Raw genomic sequence first — 24,342 nt, 5'->3', positions numbered from 1 at the left:
ATGTACCACCTTAGGGGTCTTGCTCCTACCACCATGTCTACCTGTTATATATCAGTTTGGGAGTTTTCGAGCCTCTGTGTTGTTTGCTGTTTGGATCACAGCCTAGTTCTCCCATTCTGGGTTTTTTTTTTGTTGTTGTTGGTTATACTGCTGTGTTTTGTCTCCAGAAAAAAAGAAAAGAAAAGAAAAACACAAGCTTTACCTTTACAATCCCCATTCTGTTTCCTCCACCCTGATTCTTTGTTGGTTATATTGCAGTGTTTTGTCTCCAGAAAAAAATATGAAAATAAATTCCTACAATAGGAGTTACATTTATGTGTGCAACTCCTTTTGAAAATTACCTCCTATGTCTTTATTAGAGGTGTGTATAGGTTTTGTTTCTTGCCCATTTCATTTTCAGATTGGGGATGGGCCATTTTGGTCCACCCTGGATCGTAAATTTTGTTTTCATTGAAAGTTTGCTAAAAAAAAATCCAACCCCCCCTTCCTGCCTCAACCCTTCAAATTGAATTAAACATGAAGCCCCTCCCCCCCAAAGAGTCACCCAAAGTCCCTAGGCCACCTGCTGGACCACCAGGGACTTTGGGTGACTCTTGGGGGGGGGAGGGGTCGGCTTAATATTTAATTAAATTTGAAGGGTTGGGGTCGGGAAGGCTTTTGTTTTTTTCCCCTAGGTGTACACTTTCTGGGAAAAAAGAAAACACTAGGAAAACCACATGAAACTTTGTGGGTTTTCCTATTGTTTTTTCCCTTCCTGAAATGCAACAAAATAGGAAATAAATATGATATTTCCTATTTCGTTGCAAATGATTGCACATCTCTAGTCTTTATGGGTTCGATGTGGCTATTAAAAACCTGAAACAAGCATTGTATTTGAATCCTAGGCATAATTTACATTTGATGGTAATGCTGAGTTTTGATGTATACAAGTCTATGAACTGGAAAATAGAGTACTACTACCGAAAAACATATTTGTATTCAGTGACTGAAAATCAGCATCTGAGAGAAAGCCCCTTTATGAACTAGAGTGGCAGGAGAACAGCATATTGAACAGGCCTTATACAAGTGGAGTACACTCAATTTAAATTGTCCACCTCAATCAGGGTCTTTCTTGAGAGATTATTAAGCATTACTGGCAGCATGACCATCACAAGTGGCCTGTTACTCAGAAATGTAGAAACGATTATATTCATCAGTAAAATATCTTCACCGAAGACTTTGGAGAATTTTAGAAATGGCAATGAGCTTCATGAAAATGAGAAGTAGCAGTGAGGATGATGGGGATGATGATATGACAGCGATGAGGTTGCTAGTATTGCTTATGACAATCTAACCGATGAGAAAATTATATGCTTCTGAGATCACAAATTTTGGACCATCCCATCTGTACCTAAAGTGATTTCAGGAAACTTTATATTATGAGAATTATTGCAAGGCATCTCATCTTGGATTGATACTTAAGATGGGACTGAATGCATGACCAAATGGGTTAAATTCTCTATATTAGTGAATACAAAAGTATATAAAGGGGACAAAAATATGCACCACATAAGATAAAATATAAACCAAAAGAATACCTATGGGAAATTAAAAAATAAAAAAGTGTTATATATTTATAAACTGAAAATCATTTATTTTTTTATAGTTAAATATAGAAATCAACCCAGCGCAGGCCACTGAACACTAATTAAAAGGGCCATATTGTGCTGTTATACATGCCCTTCTTCTGAATGGTGGAGTATTACCCTAATTTGAACTATTTGATACTCAGCCAGAATTTGAACTATTTGATACTCAGCCAGAATTTGGCCTGTGGCCAGCAGAGGCCAGAGGCCAAATGATTTATTCATTCTACATGACCTGATAGCTGCCAATTCTCTTTTGAGTGCTATTTAAGATTTTGATGATAATTTTTAAATCATTAGAAGACAGCGGCTTCAGGATTTTCTTATAATCACTCTGCCATAAGCAATCATACGTTTTTCTGTAATGATTCTTAAGGATGACAGACTGCAAATATTCTAAAAATAAAATTGACTTGCCATCACAAACCTGACTGTGATTATTTTTTAATGAAGTTTATCCTGGGTTACATAATTTTCAACCTTTTTACCAAACTTTGCATCAGTTGAGTTAAAACCCTATTTATGGTGCTGTGTATATGCTTAAATATATGTTTTCTGTTCTTCTAAATATATGTTTGGTCATACATATCTGTTGATGATACTGTGTTTTGTTTACAGCTTTGCTACAGATTGCTACATCATTCAACGTTGATGTGAAAAATGCGATGACCTTCAGTGGCTCAGTGGATGACTTGTTTGGTTATACTGTTCAACAGTATGAAAACGCTGAAGGAAAATGGTAAGCTGCTTATGGGCTTCATTTTTTTTTTTTTTTACTCAAATGCCAAATTGGTAAACTGTTAATTATTTGAAGTGAGAAGTCTGCATCAGAATCATTTAACGAGAAAGAAGAGCAGCCCAGTGGGCTGGTATCCATGAAGAGAATTTGAACTGGCCTTTCTTCTATACCTGTTCCTCTGCTTGCTTGAGACAGGGAGTCCCAGCACAGGGAATTAAATTTTCTCCAGAGTTTCCCCACCCCTGTGCATTAGTGTTAGAAGCTTTCTTTGAAGACAGCCTTTGAAGAGAGTCATGTTCATGCCTCTTTTGAACTTGGGTACTAAACCAAAATAAGGGAGGCAATATAGGGTGAAAAGAAGAAAGCAACTGAGGAACACTGGTTGTACTTCTGCGATGTCTCAGTATTACTGCTGTCCTTTCTTCTACTGTAGTGATAAATATGAGACCAGCTGTAATAGTTGATGACTGTGTTTGTTTTTTTTGGAGGTGGTTCACTCCAAATTAAGGGGGTCATTCATCAAAATGTATTAGGGCAGTATTGCAGGTGTTAGGGCCCTAATGCCCGCGATAACTGTTGCTATCCCGGTCGCCAGACTAGCAACCGGGTGCTTACCTCCGTGCCGAGGCCCCCGCTCGTGTCGCGCTCCGCCGGGGTTTCAGGCCTGTGCAGCCGCATGGCAGCGGCGTCTCCCTCGTGGAGACGCCGTCGAGGCCGATTCTAACTCCTCCCCCCTGCCGAGGTACGCGCGCGCGCGAGGGGACAGCATTTGTAGGTCCAGCACCCGGAAGTGCTGAACCGCCCCTTTCCTGACGTCAGAGGCTGGCTGGCTATATAAACCAGCTTCAGTCTCTCTTACCTTGCCTTGCAACGAGGTCGCTCCTGTGAGTACTTAGTTGCTTCCCTGGATCCTGCCTTGCTCCGTTCCTGCTTGTTCCAGTCCTTGTTCCTGTGGTTCCTGCCGTGCTCCGTTCCTGCTTGTTCCAGTCCTTGTTCCTGAGGATCCGTTCCTGTTTGCTCCTGTCCTTGTTCCTGTGGTTCCGCTCCAGGTTTTCCAGCTTTTCGTCTTCAGCCAGCCTTGACCTTCGGACTTCTGCTTGACCCATCTTGTCTTCAGCCAGCCCTGATCTTCGGACTTCTGCTTGACCCTTCTTGTCTTCAGCCAGCCCTGATCTTCGGACTTCTGCTTGACCCTTCTTGTCTTCAGCCAGCCCTGATCTTCAGACTTCTGCTTGACCCTTCTCGTCTTCAGCCAGCCCTGACTACCGGACCTCCTAAGTCCCAGCGACCCGGACCCCTACGGGCTCCTCCTGGGGGGGTCTCGGGTTTCCAGGGCGAACACTTGCTCCTACCCGCCAGATCCGTACCGCCTCCCGGCTCCTTTTCCATCGTCTGGTTTCCACTATCCAGACAGCCGGGCCAAGGGTTCACTAAACAGACTTTTCATAACAGTTTGCAAGGCCATGGACCCGGCGGACACTTCCGGCCTGCAGGCCATTCCGGGAATGGCTCAAAGAATCCAGCAACAGCAACAATGTTTAGAAGTATTGGCTGCCACGGTAGACCGCCTGGCGAATCGCCTGGACGCTCAGCCGCGTGACGTGGTGGTACAGCCGTCACTCCCAGCACTAGTACCTCAGCCGTCCGTGCAGACCCAACTTCCGGCTCCTACGCGTTACTCTGGGGATGCCAAGACTTGTAGGGCCTTCCTGAATCAGTGCTTCATCCGCTTCTCCTTGCTGCCGGGGCAATTTCCTTCTGATGCTGTCAAGGTCGCCTACATCTTGTCCCTGCTTGATGGGAAGGCCATGATATGGGCTTCTCCCCTCTGGGAACATCAAGATTCTTTACTACAGGACCTGCAAAGGTTTGTGGATCACTTCAAACAGACTTTTGACGAACCAGCTCGCCAGACTACCGCCACTACAGAAATTCTTCAATTGAAACAAGGGAGCCGCTCGTTAGCGGACTACGCCATTGAATTTCGCACCCTGGCTATGGAGCTTGGGTGGCAAGATAATTGCTTGCGAGGCATTTTCTTGGAAGGTCTCGCGGGACGTATAAAAGACGAACTGATGACTCGGGACATTCCTACTACCTTGAACGAAGTGATAGATTTGGCGGGGAGGATCGACCGACGCCTTCAGCAGCGAGCCAAGGAGGGCCGAACTATTAGGCGACCGGTCGCTCTGGCTCCCACCTTTTCACGGCCTCTGACCTCGGCCCATAAGACACAATCCACTCCCAGTCATATCTCCTCCGAGGAGCCCATGCAAATTGAGCGAACGCCGCTAACCGACGAGGAGAGGAGGCGACGCCGCACCCTAGGACTGTGTCTGTACTGTGGTACCAAGGGTCATTTGTTGGCCCAGTGCCCTGTGAGGCCGGAAAACGCTTGAACCTAGAGAAGAAGGAGGAGATCTCTCTAGGTTGTCTTAATCCTGCTCCTCAATGTACGGTACCTGTCACCCTGGATTACCCAGGAGGCTCCTTCCAGACTCTAGCCTTTATCGATTCTGGAGCTGGAGGGAATTTTATCTTGAAAGAACTGGTCAATCAACTGGGGCTTCCCACATTACCCCGGGAGCCTCCGCTCCGAGTCACCTCGATTCAAGGAACTCCGTTACCGGGAGACATCTCGGAGGTCACTGGACCCCTCACTCTTCGGACCGGGACCCTCCATACTGAGAGACTTTCTTTCATGCTATTGGAAAAATCAGTGCATCCTATAGTCCTAGGTCTTCCATGGCTGCAACAGTATGCTCCGATCATTCATTGGGATTCTCTTCAAATCGCCCAGTGGAGCGCCTATTGTTTCCAGAACTGTTTGAACTTGCCTCAGAGACCAGCTGTTCCGCTCTGTCAGGCCGCCTTGGAACTTCCAGTCCCCTATCAGGATTTCGCGGATGTATTCTCTAAACAGAAGGCGGAACTCCTCCCTGTTCATCGACCATTTGATTGTGCCATCGACCTGCTTCCCGGCACCACTCCTCCGCGAGGCAGGGTCTATCCCTTGTCTATACCTGAGACTCGGGCGATGTCGGACTATATTACTGAAAACCTTGCCAAGGGCTTTATCCGTCCTTTGCACTCACCAGCTGGGGCAGGTTTCTTTTTTGTGGCCAAGAAGGATGGTACCCTCAGGCCATGTATTGATTATCATGGATTAAATACTATCACCAAGAAGGATCGGTACCCGCTTCCATTAATACCTGAGCTATTGGACAGACTCCAAGGAGCCAAGGTTTTTACGAAACTTGACTTGCGTGGGGCTTACAATCTAGTCCGTATCCGTCCCGGGGACGAGTGGAAGACGGCCTTCAACACCCGGGACGGTCATTACGAATATCTTGTAATGCCTTTCGGATTATGTAACGCCCCAGCTGTTTTCCAGAATTTAATGAATGAGGTACTCCGTGAGATGCTCCACTCATTCGTTATCGTGTATCTTGACGATGTCTTGATCTACTCTCCGAACCTTGTTTCTCATCGTCATCACGTCCGACGAGTGTTACACGCCTTAAGAGACAATCAACTGTATGCCAAGCTGGAAAAGTGCCAGTTTGAGTGCGAGACACTTCCTTTCTTGGGTTACATCGTTTCGTCCAGTGGCTTCCAAATGGACCCGGAGAAGGTAGCTGCTATCTCTAATTGGCCCCGACCGGTGGGGTTGAAGGCTCTTCAACGTTTTCTTGGTTTTGCCAACTTTTACAGACACTTTATACCACACTACTCTCAAAAAGTGGCCCCGCTTACTGCACTCACCCGCAAGGGTTCCAACACTCATGATTGGTCCACTTCTGCTTGTCTCGCCTTTGAGGAACTAAAAAAAGCCTTTTTACAAGACTCTTGCTTGCGCCACCCGGATCTGCAGCGCCCCTTCATTGTGGAAGTGGATGCTTCCAGTTTGGTGGTTGGGGCCGTCCTCAGTCAGCACGATGCCTCCGGCAAGTTAATGCCTTGCTCTTACTTCTCAAAGAAATTTTCATCGGCCGAATGTAATTACGGTATCGGAGACAAGGAGCTCCTGGCTATCAAACTCGCCCTCGAAGAATGGAGACAGTGGCTTGAGGGAGCCAATCATCCAGTGACCGTATATACAGATCATAAGAATTTGCAGTACTTGGCTCAAGCCCAACGGTTGAACCCTCGTCAAGCAAGGTGGTTACTGTTTTTTAGTCGCTTCAATTTTATTCTTAAATACCGACCTGCGGAAAAGAATGTTCGGGCAGACGCTCTATCTCGGACCACTCAACCGGAAGAGGAGGAGGCTTTGCAGCACATTTTGGACCCAGCAAGCATACAACTGAACCTCACTCCGCTGGACAGCACTATTAAGACTCCTGTACCCAAAAGACTTCGCAGAAAGGTCTTAATCTGGGGGCATGATTCCTTGACTGGAGGGCACGCGGGAGTACAAAGAACACTGGATCTTATAGGTCGCTTCTATTGGTGGCCTGGACTTCGGAGGGATGTTTCCCTTTTTGTTAACTCCTGTCCTACCTGCGCTCTACAAAAACCCCTAACTGGTTCCAAAAGGGGGCTCTTACAGCCATTACCGATCCCAGCGGAACCTTGGACACATATTGCTACAGACTTTGTAGTAGAACTTCCGCCTTCTCAAGGCAAGACGGTGGTTTGGGTCACCGTGGACCGATTTTCTAAAATGGCCCATTTTGTGCCTTTACCCAAACTTCCCTCCACTACGGAACTGGCTTTCTTGTTCGTCCACCATATTTTTCGCATCCATGGGCTACCTCATGATATTGTCTCTGACCGTGGTCCCCAGTTCACCGCCAGGTACTGGAGAGCACTATGCAAAAAATTCAAGATACAGTTAAGTTTCTCCACTGCGTTCCACCCACAGAGTAATGGCCAAACGGAACGCATGAATCGTTCATTGAAGTTGTTCTTGAGAGCTTTTATCAATCACAAACAGGACAATTGGGTAGATTTGTTACCTTGGGCAGAATTTGCCTACAACAATCAAGTGCACGCCGCAACCGGAAGATCTCCTTTCCAGATTGTATACGGGAAACAGCTTAAACCTCCCTTGCCGCTACCAATACCAGTCTCCTCTCCTGCCGCTCAGTCAACCGCTAACCAACTGGATAGACTTTGGGTTTCTACGCAGCACCGACTACAAAGGGTGGCACTAGCTTCTAAACGATTTGCCGACCGGCATTGAAAGGCCGCACCACTGTTTCTCCCAGGGGACAAAGTATGGCTCAGTACCAAACACCTCCATCTCAGACAACCATCTAAGAAGTTGGCACCCAAATTCTGCGGTCCTTTCTGCGTAGCAGAGAGAGTGGGCATGGTTTCTTACCGCTTACGACTACCCACTTCCCTGCGCATTCACAACGTTTTTCACGTTTCTCTTCTGAAGCCAGTCATACTCTCAAGATTCCATCCTAGACCCCCTGATGCTACCCCGGCACCTACAGTGGACGATCCCACCTTTCAAGTGCGTGAAGTACTGGACACTCGCTTTGTCAACAGACATTGGGAGTATTTGCTAGCATGAGAGGGTTGTGAAGATGCAGACAATACATGGGAACCAGCTCGCAACATCCTAGACAAGTCTCTCCTGCGACAGTTCCACTTGGATCACCCTGAAAAGCCTGGTCCTTTGAAGAGGGGGCGTAAGAGAGGGGGTACTGTTGCTATCCCGGTCGCCAGACTAGCGACCGGGCACTTACCTCCGTGCCGAGGCCCCCGCTCGTGTCGCGCTCCGCCGGGGTTTCAGGCCTGTGCAGCCGCATGGCAGCGGCGTCTCCCTCGTGGAGACGCCGTCGAGGCCGATTCTAACTCCTCCCCCCTGCCGAGGTACGCGCGCGCGCGAGGGGACAGCATTTGTAGGTCCAGCACCCGGAAGTGCTGAACCGCCCCTTTCCTGACGTCAGAGGCTGGCTGGCTATATAAACCAGCTTCAGTCTCTCTTACCTTGCCTTGCAACGAGGTCGCTCCTGTGAGTACTTAGTTGCTTCCCTGGATCCTGCCTTGCTCCGTTCCTGCTTGTTCCAGTCCTTGTTCCTGTGGTTCCACTCCAGGTTTTCCAGCTTTTCGTCTTCAGCCAGCCTTGACCTTCGGACATCTGCTTGACCCATCTTGTCTTCAGCCAGCCCTGATCTTCGGACTTCTGCTTGACCCTTCTTGTCTTCAGCCAGCCCTGATCTTCGGACTTCTGCTTGACCCTTCTTGTCTTCAGCCAGCCCTGATCTTCAGACTTCTGCTTGACCCTTCTCATCTTCAGCCAGCCCTGACTACCGGACCTCCTAAGTCCCAGCGACCCGGACCCCTACGGGCTCCTCCTGGGGGGGTCTCGGGTTTCCAGGGCGAACACTTGCTCCTACCCGCCAGATCCGTACCGCCTCCCGGCTCCTTTTCCATCGTCTGGTTTCCACTATCCAGACAGCCGGGCCAAGGGTTCACTAAACAGACTTTTCATAACAATAACGCTGTAACGCATGCGATAAATCCCGCGTTGCAAAATGCATATGCAAATTTGAAAATTTTACTCAAGTGAGAGGAATTTGGGAATGAGGACTGATTAATGTTGCGTGCGATAACGTAACGCACACTATCGCGGGATTTAATGTCGCAAATAACTTCACCTTTTTTCTTGGCGTTATGCCTGCGATATCTGTGTGTTATGGCTGAAACGGGATTTATTGCAAATCCCGTTTCGGGAGAGGGGAGGGGAGGAGGGAGAGAGAGAAAAATAGCCTTTGTGAAGGCCCACTGATTTTTTAACTATTTATGCCACTGTAAGAGGGGGCACTAGTAACTCAGGGTGAGGTGTGTGGTGTGAGTTGGGTTTTAGGAGGCAGTTTAACAAGCACAGTCATACATACGAACAGCACAGTTACCATCAGTGAAGATTTAATGTGATTTGGAGGGGTGAAAGATGAAAGAAGAGTAGATTTGTACAATGTTCTCTCTACTTTGCTTGATTGCAGATAGTAGATAGTTACTAGTGCCCCCTCTTACAGTGGTAAAAACAATAAACTTTTTTGTGAGCCTCTACAGAGGCTCTCTCTCTCTCTCTATCTCTCGCTCTTGCTCTCACTCTCGTCATCTAGCATTCTCAGCTTGCGATGTTGATAAATTTACCTGGAAAATTACCCTAACAATGCCCCATTTTTATCACGGGCACTATTCTTGTTATATTTATCGCAATATGACAATCTAGGCCTAAGTGATTTGGGGATTGTGGTCCATAAGAAGGGTGTCATTTGGAATGGGAAACAATTGTGGGATTAGGAGAAAGGGAAAAAAGGGACATGTGATAGTTTGGGAAAGGAAAGAAGGGATTCTGAGAAAATAGGAAAAAGGATAAGGAAAATAGGAAATTTGAAAGAAATAAAAATGAATGAAAAGTCAATAAATGCGAGTGAAAACTCAGATGGCAAGGAGAAAATCCCCCAGACAATTTAGATGAACAGTGATTATTTTCTGTCATTTTGAGAGCAATAACCAAACTCCTCACAGAGGTTGCAGTACCTTGGGTACTTTATCTGTTGGACTGCAGGCTCCTTTTCAAAGGGAAACTTCTTGCAGAATTTTTGTATGAAAATGCAGCTGGTGCACAGGTACAATGTACCCGCATACTTTAGCATCTTCATTGGAGTAGGTGCAAAAGCAAATGCTGGAAATGGTGCAAGGAGATTGATTATGCAGTCTTCGTATGGAATTTTCTTCCCTCAGCCTAACTCTGCCCGGTATTTTAGGTGAGTAAAAATGTGTGCTGTGAACAAGTACATACTTAACTCGTGGTGGTGGGGAGGGTGGGCAGTAATCAGCCTGATTACTCTGACAATAATCAGAGCAATTTACCTGTGTAAATTGCTCTGATTATTGTCCCCTTTAAGTTTTGTTTTTCTGTGGCGGCCTATGCAATGCAGAAACAGTGGCATAAAATATTTTCTGGAGAGGAATATATATAACCAGTGGATTCCTTCCTCCTACCCATGGGGAGAGAAAGAGGCTAAACCAAACCAAATGAAATCAGGTTGGGAATTTGCATTTCATGATTTTTGTGATTTTTCAAGTCCAGCTTTTCAGGTTTGGAGGATTGGATTAATTGTAAATTTGGTTTTGTTTCAAAGGGGTGAGGTCATGAACTCGATAACTTTATTGGGATTTGGCTTTGGTAGTAAAGTTCCAGTATTGCTTTGAAAATTAAAGTATCAGCTTGCAGCCGTACCATGGTAAAAGTAGTCAAGAATTCTTTTAGAGAATACAGTACCAGGCTAATTTTAAAATGATTGCATGTACACCCATAGATTTATGTATCGGCGCACAAGCAGAAATGCGCTTGAATTTTAAATCATTTGTGCACTTGCATGCTTATGATTTAAAATACACTTATCTTGTGTAAGTATGCTGCTAATTTTCAGGTCAATACAGTAAAGTGGAGCCGCGGTTACCCTGCTCCTAACCCGCTTTCTACTCACTTTTCGGCCGCGTTAGTCCAACCCGCGATACACTATCCCCTTTAACCCATTCTTACCACCTCTTTAAATCACCGGGTAACCCCTTCCGCCCGCGGCATGTATATTAGATGTAAACGATCGAATTAGCTATTCCCTCCCATACAGTAACGCGCGCCCCGACTATCGCTTTTTTAACCTGCCGTTTTGCCGCGCGTTTAACCTGCTAACTTACCGCCTACCCTTACCCCTGCGTTAGAGGCAGGGGCAAGGGTAGACGGCAAACTTTCCCCCAGCCCCCGCTCACCTGCCCTGGCTGTGTCCATGGGTGCTGGTCTCCGGGGCAGCCCCAGTCCTCTCCCTTCCTCCCGAAGCAACGAAAGCGGAAAAAAGCGAAAAAGCGAAAAAAAAAAAAGTAGCAACGAAGTGGACGGTTCTCCTACGCTCGGGATTGCCAGTCCTCTCTCCTCTCTCCCCTCCTCCCGAAGCAAGGTGCGTAAAGCAGCCTTGCTTCGGGAGGAGGGGAGAGAGGACTGGCAGTGTAAAGCAACGAAGCCACTTACTCTTCTTGCAGCCCCCCTCCGGAGACGGACATCGGCGGAGACGGACCGCGGCTCCCCTGCCTCCAGCTGCCGGCGAAGACGGATGCCTGCACGGTCGAAAGCGGCCCCTGTGCATGCAATTGGGCCGCTCAAGGCGTGACATCATGGCGTTTGGCGTCACGGCATGTGACGTCACGTCTTGAGTGGCCCAATTGCCGATGTCCGTCTCCGCCGATGTCCATCTCCGGAGGGGGGCTGCAAGAAGAGTAAGTCGCTTCGTTGCTTTACACTGCCAGAGGAGAGAGGACTGGCAATCCCGAGTGTAGGAGAACCGTCCACTTCCTGGTACCTGTCATTTGAAATGACAGATACCAGTGTGTCCATGAAGCGTTAGGCCCGTGCACCCAGGATTCTGTATAGCACTCTATACAGTAAAATGGGTTGCGCGGGCCTAATGCTTCACGGACGCTTCTTGGACACAACATGCATTTGCAAGCTATTTACATACAGTATCAAGTGATAGGTGAGCTGGACTGTGCGTGCGGCAACCGCGGGTGCGCCCGGCACTAACGCAGCTCTTCCTACCGCTCCTTACTGTATCGGCCTGTTTAAGAGGTTACTCGAAAAAACCTACTTCGCATATCTCCCATAGGGCTTTGCCAGCTTTAATACAAGTATGTAAGTCTACCAATTTCCCAAGTTAATCTTGAGGTCATCCAGACCCCTTTGGTTCTTCATTCTGCATGCGCCCAGTTAACCCACACCCCTTACCCTATCATATAAGGCCAAAAACGTGAGATCTACAGACCTGCTCTTCATCAGGAGCTGAAATAAAGTTATGCAACTAGCAAGCCGCCGTGTACTGCGGCCTCCAGTTTAAAATACAGAATTACACATGCAACAGTTAGCCTCGCCCCAGAACACCCATGCTCTGCCTCAAACTCCACCCCTATTCGGTCCCTTTTTTGTTAGTCTCGCAAGCATATATATACACGCGTAACTTCTGGCATTTTAAAAATAATGCATCGCTCGCACGTGGCCCAAATTCTTGTTTATATAGGCTTTTTAATGTGAGCAACGCTTTTAAAATTTGGTCCTAAGTGATGCAAGTGTGGACCCCTGAGCCTAGATGAGTAAGGCCGACCCAATTGGAGACATCCCAGGCTCTCATTGTTGGGGTTGCAGATCTCAGTGTGTGTTAGTGGAGTCCAATACACAGTCCAAGGAATGAAGCAGGTAGCAAGCAGCAGAGTCCAGTAACAATCCAGGGGTCAGTATAGGTAGCAAGCAACAGAGTCCGGCAACAATCCAGGGCTCAGGGCAGAAACCAAGACGAGGAGAAATCACACAGCCAACTGCTTCAGGAGACCTGTTGCAGAGGCAAGGCTGAAGAGCAGGGACTAGGTTTAAATAGTCCCTGCTGGATGATGTATATAATTAATTATGTCTAATTTTATCTAATTTTATCTAATTTTGTCTAATTTTGTCTAATTTGGTTAACCATATGTAATCTCATTTAATAACTGTGGCGCCCATTGGCTCTACAGTAAAGTTAATTTACCTTTTAACTATCTATCCTTCCTCCACCTATCATTGTAACTTCCTTTCTCAGTTGTCTGTAAACCGACATGATGTTTTTTATGAATGCCGGTATATAAAAAGTTATAAATAAATAATAAATAAATAAAAATGTCAGGGAGGAACCACGGGAACATTTCCCGCCGTGGTTCCTTTAAGAGCCGGTGTGGGGTGCGCCGCATGCCTAGGTCACGGCAGATTTAGAGGCATGCCGACCGGCCAGAAGGATCACAGCAGCATCTGTTCGTCAAAGCGAAAAAGAATGGCTTGGCTCCAGGGTTCGGCCGGGTAAGTGAGGTTGGCCGCACATTGCTGCACGTTGCTGTGGCCAGCAAATGTAATAGTACCCCCTCCCTGGAGGCTTGGGTTTCCTGGGGTAGCAGACATAGAACTGTTTAAGCAGTTCTTTATCTAAAATATTCGAAGCTGGATTCCAAGTGTTAATCTTCCGGTCCATAACCCTCCCAGGATATGCGATTCCGTCGACGGACATCAAGAACATCCTTAAATCGGAATAGTTGATCCTCGGCTGAAGAGACCTTTGAGGGGATTGGAGTCTTTCTGGTGGACCAAGAAAGCACCAAAGATTTTAAGAGAGAAACGTGGAATACATTATATATCTGCAAACTAGCCGGCAGGCATAGCTGGTAAGTGACCGGTCCTATCTGTTGGACAATGGGAAATGGTCCAATGTATCACAGTGCCATCTTCATGGAGGACATCCTGATAAATATGTATTGCGTGCTTAACCAGACCTTATCTCCACACTTAAACTGTGAACCTGGTTGACGATGCTCATCCGCGCTCCTCTTGGCCCTAAGGCCATCCTTTTGTATCATGGATTTCGTATGACTCCACAGATTCTATAGCTCCTGCGCAGTTAGCTGGGCCACCAGTGAGGCTACTGATAGTGGTAGGGGTAGCGGAGGGGTAGGCTGTTGTCCATAGACTACTTGGAAGGGAGAGATCTCGGTAGCGGTGTTGAAGTAGAAATTATGGGAGAACTCCTCCCAAGGCCATAAGGCTGCCCAATTGTCCTGTTGATCATTGACAAACATTTGTAAGAACATCTTCAATATCTGATTCGTATGTTCAGTCTGGCCATTTGCCTGGGGGTGGTAGGCTGTGCTAAAGTCCAGGCTGATGTATTTTTTGCAGTGATCGCCAATATTTTGCAGTAAATTGAGCTCCTCTGTCCGAGAGGATATGTTGTGGCAGTCCATGTAGTCGGAAGACATGTGTAGTGAATAGTTTTGCCAATTCTGTGGTGGTAGGGACTCCAGGAAGGGCCACAAAGTGGGCCATTATGGACAGACGATCGATGACCACCCAGAGAAGATCGAGAGGAGAGGAGAAGATCGACCATGAAATCGGTGGAGATATGAGTCCATGGCTCCTGGGGTGCCAGCAAAGGTTGGAGTAGGCCATAAGGTCGACCTACCAGAGGTTTGTTTTGAGCACAAGTGGGACAAGAATCTAACTTCCAACATCCTCCTTCACTCGGGGCCACCAGTAGAAATGTTGAATCAAGTTTAAGGTTCGTGCTTGACCTGGATGACTTGCTATATGAAAGTCATGCCCCCACGAGAATCTTCTGATGGAGTCAGCTGGGAACTACTGTCTTCCCCGGAGGCACAGGTACCGAGGTGGCCAGGAGAATTTGGGCAGGATCGATTACATGGTTGGGGGATTTAAGAGTATCTTCTACTTCAAATGACTGGGAGAGGGCATCTGCCTGGACATTCTTGTGTGCGGGTCTGTATTGTACTTCAAATTCAAAATGAGTGAAAAATAATGACTACCAAGCTTGACGAGTATTTAGTGTTCCGAAGATGCTCCAGGTTTTTGTGGTCTGTATACATTGTAATCCGATGTTGTGCCCCCTCTAACCAATGCCACCATTCTTCGAAGGCCATTTTTATGGCTAGCAGTTCTTTATCCCTGATTCCGTAGTTTCGTGCTGCCGGAGAGAATTTTTTTGAGAAGAATAAAAAAGGCCGGAGGCTCCCCTTATCCAAAAGTTGATTCAATATGGCTCCCTCCAAGGAGGCATCAACCTCGACGATGAAGGGGCACGCAGGGTCCGGGTGATGAAGGCAGGGTTTTTCAAGGAAGGCTTGTTTCAGGTTGGCAAATGCTGCAACTGCTTCAGGTGGCCAGTCCTTAGTGTTGGCCCCCTTCTGGTTTAGTGCGGTGAGGGGGGCCACCTTCTGCGAGTAGTTGGGGATGAAATGGCGATAAAAATTGGCGAATCCCATAAATCTTTGAAGTGGGTGTAAGCCAGAAAGTCGGGACCAATCTAAGATGCACTTCACCTTTTCGCGGACCATACGAAAACCTTGGCTGGAGATTATATATCTGGGATATGCCAATTTTTATCCGGGGTCGGCGCGCCATCCCTTGACACGGTGGCTGTGCCGGAGGCCTCTGTCCCACCCCCGGCACGCCCCTTTTTGCAAGCCCCAGGACATACGCGCGTCTTGGGGCTTGCGCATGCCGCCGAGCCTATGCAAAATAGGCTCGGTGCGCGCAGGGGCATATTTTCTCGGGTTACATGCGTATGTTACACACGTAGCCTTTTGAAAATCTGCCCCAATATGTTCTGGCTAATTGTGTATCACCTGTTAAATGTCAGAAATGAAGAGGCACAAGAAAATTAGTACAGGTACGCTTAGCTGAGAGTGGGTTCAGAGAATTTGGCAGAATAAAAAATGAAGTGTACCGCTTTTCACAGAACTGCAGACACAGAAGCGCAAGTATACCTCTGTCTAGGTATATGATTCAATAATTTGTTTCATATGTCCACTCCCCCCAATTTGCTTCATTCATTTCATATGAAAAGAAAATGTCCATTTATTTGTTTCATTTTATAATTTGTTTCCCATTAAAATCAATGGTGGAAGCAATGCAGCCTATTATAGGCTTAAAAAATTGGGATTTTTTCTTCAGCTCTCAAAGCACAAAATCCATCCACACTCTATTTTCCTACCCAGAGACAAATGAGCACAAAATGGTGCTGCCTCCCTGATTTAACTTTCAGTCTGAAAAAAAAATAGAGGAATTTACTGTAAAACAATGTAGATGGCAGATAGGATAGGCTGGTTAAAAATTGCTTGTTCCTAATTGGTCCTACTTACTGGTAGTTCCCTCTTTAGTCCTGGGGGAATTCTGCGCTACTACAGAGTGCAGAATTTGCGCAGAATTCCTCCCCTGCGCAAAATTGCCATTTTCTGCGCAAAATTGCCATTTTCTGCGCAGAATTGGCAAATTCTGCGCAGAAAATGGCAGAAGAGACCCTGGCATGCCGCGAACGGAGCGCATGAAGATGAAGGCCCCCATGTGCCGCAAATTGAGTGTGCTCTGCTCGCGGTGAAGATGAAAGCCCCGGTGAGAGTGAGTGTGTGTGTGTGTGTGTGTGAGAGAGGAGAGGGAGAGGAGTGTGAGGTGGGGGAGGGGGTATGAGAGAGGGGAGGGGGAGAGAGGGGGAGGGGGTGTGGGGGAGGGGAGGGGAAAGTGAGGGTGAGAGAGGGAGAGGGGATGGTGAGAGAGAGAGCAGGGGGTGCGCAGGAGGGTGTGAGAGAGAGCATGGGAGGTGAGAGAGCGGGGGGGAGGGATGCTTGAGTGTGGATGCTAGAGAGAGGGAACCTATATGAGAAGATTGTGAAGGAGTGTGTATGTATGTGAGAGATTGGGAGTTGTGTGTACGAAAAATGGATCGTGTGTATGTGAGGGTGCTAGCCTGTGTGAAGGGATTGTGAATGTGTGAGACAGAGCCTGTGTGAAGGGGTGCATGAGAGAGAGACATATAGGTAGCCTGTGTGAGATGTATGTGTGAGAGAGAAAGGGAGCTTGTGTGGGTGTGTATGAAGGAGAGAGGGGATGTGTGTGTGTGAGAGAGTGAGGGAGCCTATATGAGGGTGTGTGTATATATACTAGAGAGAGGGAGCATGTGTGTAAGAGAGGGAGGGACAGAGGGAGCGTGTATGAGGGGCAATACTGAGAACGGGGTCAAACTCTGGGGCTGGCGATAGAGTGGAAGGGGTTGAGCCTAGAGGTGGAGGGGAGAGATACTGGCGGTTGGAGGAGTTGGGGTCTGAGAGGGCAAAGTGGCCAGGGGAGTAGGGAGAGTGAGTGGAAGGGACACTCTTACAGTGAATTTCTAGGGAAATTCTGCTCAAAATATTTAAAATTCTGCATCTCTAAGTAATAACTTTTTTTCTGTAATAATTTAAAATGTAATTACTTAAAGACTGGCGAGAGGCGATGGATTATAGTCCATTTGCACTACTACTGATGGTATTTGTTCCTATATAAATAGTTGATAAGGCTTTTGAATTTGTTATCTAAACAATTATAGAAGAGAACATTATATATCCTCCTTTTTTTGTATTGAGTAAATTCGTGAGTGAGGATCTTTAGCTTCTGTGGATTGATTGATTACTTAAAGACTGTCATGTAAATTGTGTTATTTTGACCAATATAAAGTTTGCAGAATTTAAGTTTTTGTGCTCAGAATTCCCCTAGGAGTAGGCTTGCTTCCCTCTCCAATTCCAGGCAATCCAGGGTCAAGTATCACATTATTGGTAGCTGGCTGCACAGAGAAAGAAAAAAAGCATCTGCAGTTTTTTTCCCCCATAGACTTTAATAGGAAACAAAAATGAATGAAAACAAAATTTTTGGAGCACTGACCAGGCTTATTTATTTTTCATGAACCAAAACAAATCAACCTGTTCTACTTTTGATTCCTTATTTGCACCCATTCTCAGCCTATGCTCATTAGTTTAATCAAGGGAATCATTCTGAGTAACAGTAATATCTTTACCAGTTTCTGTTTATAGGGCAGGAAGTAAGATTTACAGCAGTGTGTGCTATTTTCTTTCACATTACTTTTCTATGGTGATGATTGAGATAAAGAAAGGGAACTTCCATTATCTTTCTGAACTGGAGTGTGGAATAGAACTGTTCTCAGACTATGTATCAGTGCCTAGATGTCTTTTTCTACTGGCTCATAAAATTTACTTTTAAATTCACTTGCTTCACTCAATATGTGTAAGTGACAGCTAGCTGATACATATAAAGCGCACATCACTAGATTTGCAAGTCATTCATGCATAATATCTTCTAAATGTGCAACCTTTGAATTTAAAATAAGAAAATAAATAAGTCCATTAAGCATTCTGTGGTGCTACTACTAACATCAAAGCTACAATGTTCAAACTGCCCACACTGATGCAAAATGTACTTTTTAGAGTTCTAGGCCCAGTCTTTATCGGTGCTTAGGCCAGATATTCAGAATTACGCTCTGGCACAGTGCTATCTCCTTTGGTAGCAAAGGAATTGTCACCCATCCCTTCCAACCCATTATCCCACTCTTTCTCTTCCCCAAACTCTTGTCCAACATCCCCTTTTTCTTCCCCTCAACTCTTTCCCCTCTCCCCCAATCCACTCTGTGCCTTGTATCCTCCCTTTTTCTCCCCCCCCCACCACTTACCTGGGATTCCCCTTTCTGCCTCCCTCATTACTTGTTCTGTATCCCCCTTTTACCCCCACCAGCTCCTTAACCTACATTCCCCTTTCTCTCCCACACCTACTGTTTTCCCCACTCATTCCTTGCCCGCATTCCTCCACTTTCTTTCTCTCCATTTGTTGTCCAGCAGACAGTATCCATCCTCTCTCTCCAACCCAGCTCTTGCACCGCAGCACCCCTCCCCACCATCCATCCCTTGACTAGCAGCTTTCCCCTTTTTGCACCTCATCCCCTGCAGCAGCCCCCTCTCCTCCACCCCTTGCCCAGCAGCCTCTCTCTCCCAACCATCTGGTCAGCAACAGAAGCCCCCCTCTCTCGTACAAACCCCTACCCAGCAGCAGCCCCTCTTCCCCTCTGCTCAGCAGCAGCCCCCTTTCTCTCTGCCCCCAACCTTCTGCCCAGCATCAGTATCTTCTTTGATTCCCCCCTTCACCTTTGCCCAGCAGTAACCCCTTCCCTTCTCCCTTTCTTTGACTCTCTTCCCTTCTGTGTTCCTCGGGCTGCAATGCTGTAGATCTTTGTGCCGCGGCAGCAGCAATAACTGCAGAAACTATAAATCAGCACAGGGCCTTTCAGCCATCATGCCCCATAGGCCCTGAATGTAAGGGAGGTGGACCCTTGAGCTGAGACGAGGTTGTTGCCACCACCAAGGGGAGGTCCCTGGTGGTCCTTGTCGTCGAGAGGTGATTCCGGGAGAGAGAACCCAACAGCATCTTCACCTATACCAGCCCACATTCCCAGTGGGTAGAGCCTTTGGGTGCCGGGGCCGGCAGGACTTAGACGCGGGTCTCTCACACGGCAGGCAGGAGACAGGTCGGACTTACCAAGGGTCGAGGCAGGCAGCAGCCTAAACAAGGTGGACGCCAGGCTGAGATCAGGGGAGGCAGCGGACAAGCAGAGATGAAGAACCAGGCTGAAGATCAGGGCAGGCGGCGGACAAGCAGAGACGAAGAACCAGGCTGAAGATCAGGGCAGGCGGCGGACAAGCAGAGACGAAGAACCAGGCTGAAGATCAGGGCAGGCGGCGGACAAGCAGAGACGAAGAACCAGGCTGAAGATCAGGGCAGGCGGCGGACAAGCAGAGACGAAGAACCAGGCTGAAGATCAGGGCAGGCGGCGGACAAGCAGAGACGAAGAACCAGGCTGAAGATCAGGGCAGGCGGCGGACAAGCAGAGACGAAGAACCAGGCTGAAGATCAGGGCAGGCGGCGGACAAGCAGAGACGAAGAACCAGACTGAAGATCAGGGCAGGCGGCGGACAAGCAGAGACGAAGAACCAGACTGAAGATCAGGGCAGGCGGCGGACAAGCAGAGACGAAGAACCAGCTGAAGATCAGGGCAGGCGGCGGACAAGCAGAAACCAAGAGACAAGCAGGGTCAAAGCCAGAAGATCAATTCAAGGAAGCAGGGATTAGGAAAAGCTGGACAGAAGCAGGAACTGGAACTAGGACTGGGGCTGGAGCTGGAGCTGGAGCAGGAGCAGAATCCGGAGCAGGAGGCAGGAGAACCACAGGAATGCAGGATCAGGATGCAGACAACACGCACGCACCAGGAGCTGGACCTGTTGCCGAGACGAAGAGGCAGTGGCAAGGAAGGGTATTTATATCTGCCTTGCCTGACATCATCATCCCGGGCCACGGGGAACTTTCCTGCCGTTGGCTCTTTAAATCTAGCCCAGGCGTGCGCCTAGGGGGCCCAGGGATCACTCCGGCATAAGCGGCATCAGGAGCACTGCGAGCAGGCTGGGACGCAGCAGTGGAGGGGAATGCTGGAGCGGGCTTCCTGCCCGTACAGATGTGGGGACCCGGCCCGACTCTCCGAGGGCTGAGGCGCCTAACACTGAGGCAGCCCCAATCCTCTTCTCACACAAGCTTATTCCTTACAATATCTTGAAAATTTGAGTGGCTGAGGTTTGGAAACCCTTCCCTAGGTTCTTCAGCCTTTAACCTTATGCCCTTTCCCTAATTAATTTTCAGGCACATAGGCATCCCTGAAATTTTGATAATTTAACTCAGCAATCATTATGTTGCCACCACAGCCCTTCCAAGAGCAATTCTGTAAAATCCCAAAACCTGTTTATAATTTCTTTATGTTTGCAACACTCACAGAAGTAAATAATAATTCCTCCTGACCTACTTTTTTACTGTTTCACAAAGTAGTTGATTTCCAAATATCAAAACTGGCTTGGGCTAAAATTTGAACTCCATGTTAGAATTTAGATTCTGATCTGAACTTTAGCTTAGAAATATAGAGGAACACTTAAACATGAGGTGTAAAATGAATCAGGTCAATTTGACTCAGTGAGCCCTAACCCCAAAAAAAAGCTGCCATAGAAGTTGAATTCCAAATGTTCACCTTAGTGGTTTGTCCAAGCAGCAATTCTAAAAAAAAAATAAAAATGATTCAAAGTACCACAGCAGTAAACAGAAAAAATAAAAACCTAGCAAAATCATCACATTCAAAAAACAAATCACCATTGACTTCAGAAGCATTCTGTATGAAACAGTTCAGTAACTACAGAAAATGATTGATTCTACTGGTACCAATAGTAAATTCTGTATTAGCTTATTAAATTATTTGACCTATTGGATAAACAAGTAATTTCTTTTTTTAAAATGTCACTTTTTAAATTATTATCATTAATGTCACTTTTTAAGCCATTCTGGTATCTTAGTAGTACTGCTGCGCTCTGCTACAGAGGAGAACAGGATTTGAAATCCAGGCCTCTTCTCCCTGAACTTCCCAGGACTGAGGATGCCATGGAGGCAGTGTTCATTTGTTTCCTTTCATTTATTGGGGTGGGGGAAGGGAGCCTCAGATATTGCTCATCAGTGAAACCTAGCAGTCAGACTCAGAGGTCCACCTTGGTTCTGGAGGGATTTGCAGTTAGTGGCCCCTGGGCAAGGACGGTCACTGCCATTGCTAGGCTGAGTTTGTAAGGGGCATACAAACAGGAGGGAAAAAAAAAACCCTGGCAATGAAGGCTTATGGTACCACAGACAATAGAGGGCAGATGTGCTTAAGTTGGAGGTCCAAAGATGAGGAAGACATTGATGTCCTCCTTTCCCCAACATACTTTTTTAAGAAGTTGCTGAGGTCGACATATTATTAGGTGATATTTCAATGAAAGACTTCTGAAAATAAACAGATGTGTCTTACTGATGGCATTTCCTAGTAACCTATTACAGAGCACTGGTTATTTTTAAATTATTTTGTGACCAAAATTGGTTAAAAGCTTCCTGAGGTGTGAACAGAAAAGTATCACATATAATTGCTTGAGTCATACTGGAGCCTATTTGCAGAAGGTGTTTACCATAAATGCTGTTGAAGCAGTCAGTTCAGTTCTAGTAATGAGTCCCACTGACTTCGGAAGAACATAGATGATGTAAGTTTTATCAGAAAGATTAGGATACATCTGAATTGTCTTGCTTTGACATATCCGAGCCATTCCCAATGCTGCACTTATTCCTGTTTTTCACCTTGCCTTGACCCAGAACAAAGACGGCGTAAAGTTCTAACTTGGGGCCCAAACCAAAAAACAGTTCCTTTTTGTGCATAAACTTTACATAGTGATGTTTTAAATATTCATCATTTCTGAGAAACCACACACATTAGCTACCAACCTATTAACAAGATTGTTCGTTCCTTTTTCTACTTGTGAAAACAACAAACTCTTCACAGTACAAGAGAGGAAAAAGAGATGATACCAAACTTTGAGCAGCATCTTTTTTTTGTCTTATTTTGTCTGTTTAGAAGGATAAATAAAGCATGCCAACAAGCCTCCCATTCTTTGTATCCTGAAGGAAGCCAGCCCAGCTCTAATGCTTAGATGTTACTGCCATCCCAAGTTGAGATAACAACGGTATATGGCATGTTATAGTGACTTTTTTACAGTAATGTGTTAAACAGGACTCCCAGACGTCCCTTAATACATTATTTTATGACAAAGGAGTGCCCCACCAAGTGAATTGGAGCTGCAAGAGACCCTTGATGAAAAAAAAAAGCACATTTGTATAACCAAATGTTCCCTGCAGATGTTTTAATTCTATTCCTTGCTTACTCTGGAGTAAATTTTCAAAGGGGTTTCATACGAAAAAATAGCAAATATACCCACATAATTAGCATGCACATGCAGATATGCTGTTTTATAAATGCTGAGTGTACGTGCTTATTTTCCATTTCGCATGCAAATTTTACAAGCAGAAACAAGAGGCAGGCTTGGGGTGTTTCCGGGCAGGGTTCAGATGTACGCATGGTAGATGTTATTTTGAAGGAGATAATAATTATGTGACAAAGGCAAGGTCAGGTCAGCGCCATTTTGGAAAATGGCAATGGCTGGGGCTAGAGGGTGCCCTGGACCCTCTACGTTTGCAGAACTGGAGAATCTCTAAGGTACAGGGGACTAAAGGAGCCACTAGCCCACCAATGATTTATTTTGACTGTTGGGAGTGGGGGGGACGACGACTCGTGGGTGACTGGAGGGGGATCTGACTACTTCAGGAGGTGGGTGGAAGAGGGGGGGGGGTTGCCAGTGCTTAGCTGTGTTTGACTTTACCCTCCATTGCCTCAGGTACAAAACTTAGATTGTAAGCCCTCTGGGGATAGGGACATACCTACAGTACCTGAATGTAAACCGATGTGATATCTCAGATCAAATGTCAGTATATAAAAATAATAAATAAATAAATCCTTCACCTCAGGCAGCAGATTGCCTTGAGCTGCCCCTGGGTTTTTCACAGCTATTGTTTTAGTTGCTCTCTGAAGGGATTTCTTGTCATCCACTTGCTGTATTGTTAGGCCTTTGCATGAAAGCAAGCCCTTGTGAGGCAGGAGACAGAGAGACTGCATACTGTTCCTTTATGGCTATTGGCCTAGCTACTGAATGGAAACCAAACTTGCATTAATTTAGTGTCACATGTGTCACTCAGGGGACTTTGAATATACTTTATACACCTTTACTAATACCCTTACACATGAAGCATAGTAAGACCACTGGTGGATGGGAATGCAGAATGTGTGGGTTTATTTATTTATTTTATTTTATTTATTTATTTAAAATCTTTTCTATACCGTCGCTAAGTTATACACCATCGCAACGGTTTACATGTAGGCACAAATTTAATGTAAGTAAAAGTGTACTATAGTACATTCTTAACAGGTGCCGTCAAAGGTTCAGTTACAATATATCATTAGACAAAATAATTTTTAGAGAAGTGTGTCATGACCGAGTGTACTGAAAGTACTTTTACAGGTAATTTATCATACATAGTGTTATCAATATGCTAGTTGTGATGTGGGGTTCATAGACTACTCTACTGTATCGTCCTAAGTACTGTGTTTAAGGGGAGAAAGACAATAGAGAGAAAGGTACTGTGCATTTTTTTCCACTCAACCTTCTCTAATACCTCTGGAGCATGCATCTGCCTCTACAGGCTTCACCACTTACAATTGTAGAGCATCAGATTTCTAGCATCTCACTAGTGGGTCTATGACCCCTAAGCGTGGTCCCATATCCCTGGACTGATGTCCCATGCTCTCCCTTTTTTTCCCTTAATCTGCTGCTTGACCACTTCACCACCACCCTATATCTTTTTTCCTCTGCTCATTTCCATGACTTAAAGCAGCATCAAATACCCTACCTGGTGATGTTCTTCACATTTCCCCCTGATGCCTTATCTGTTTCCCTAGTCCCCTTCCCTAGATTACTATCCTTTTTCCCTCTTAACCTCATGGTCACCAGCAACATAGGCAGCAGGGCCTGGCATGCCAGCTTAAAAAACACGTAGGCCACATGCCCAGATTAGCTGAAGCTGTGGTGCTGACATTTGTTAACTTCCCTCAAAATTACTGAGTAAGGTGAATGCTATCCCTTGGTATCTATGATCTGTCCTTCATA

At 46.3% G+C, this 24,342-nt stretch overlaps 1 protein-coding gene across 2 annotated transcripts in view; it reads left to right on the top strand.

The window, feature by feature from the left end:
• Window positions 1-24,342, top strand: part of ITGA1 (integrin subunit alpha 1) — a 462,364-nt gene that overhangs the window by 86,580 nt on the left and 351,442 nt on the right. For both annotated transcript variants that reach the window (XM_029577630.1, XM_029577622.1), the window contains exon 2: window positions 2,244-2,364. In XM_029577630.1, the coding sequence (XP_029433490.1) occupies window positions 2,244-2,364 (121 nt within the window). The remainder of the gene's footprint in view (window positions 1-2,243; window positions 2,365-24,342) is intronic.

This window comes from Rhinatrema bivittatum, chromosome 1, assembly GCF_901001135.1.
Source record: "Rhinatrema bivittatum chromosome 1, aRhiBiv1.1, whole genome shotgun sequence".
NCBI lineage: Eukaryota > Metazoa > Chordata > Amphibia > Gymnophiona > Rhinatrematidae > Rhinatrema > Rhinatrema bivittatum.
This window is presented reverse-complemented; position numbering and strand designations above follow the sequence as displayed.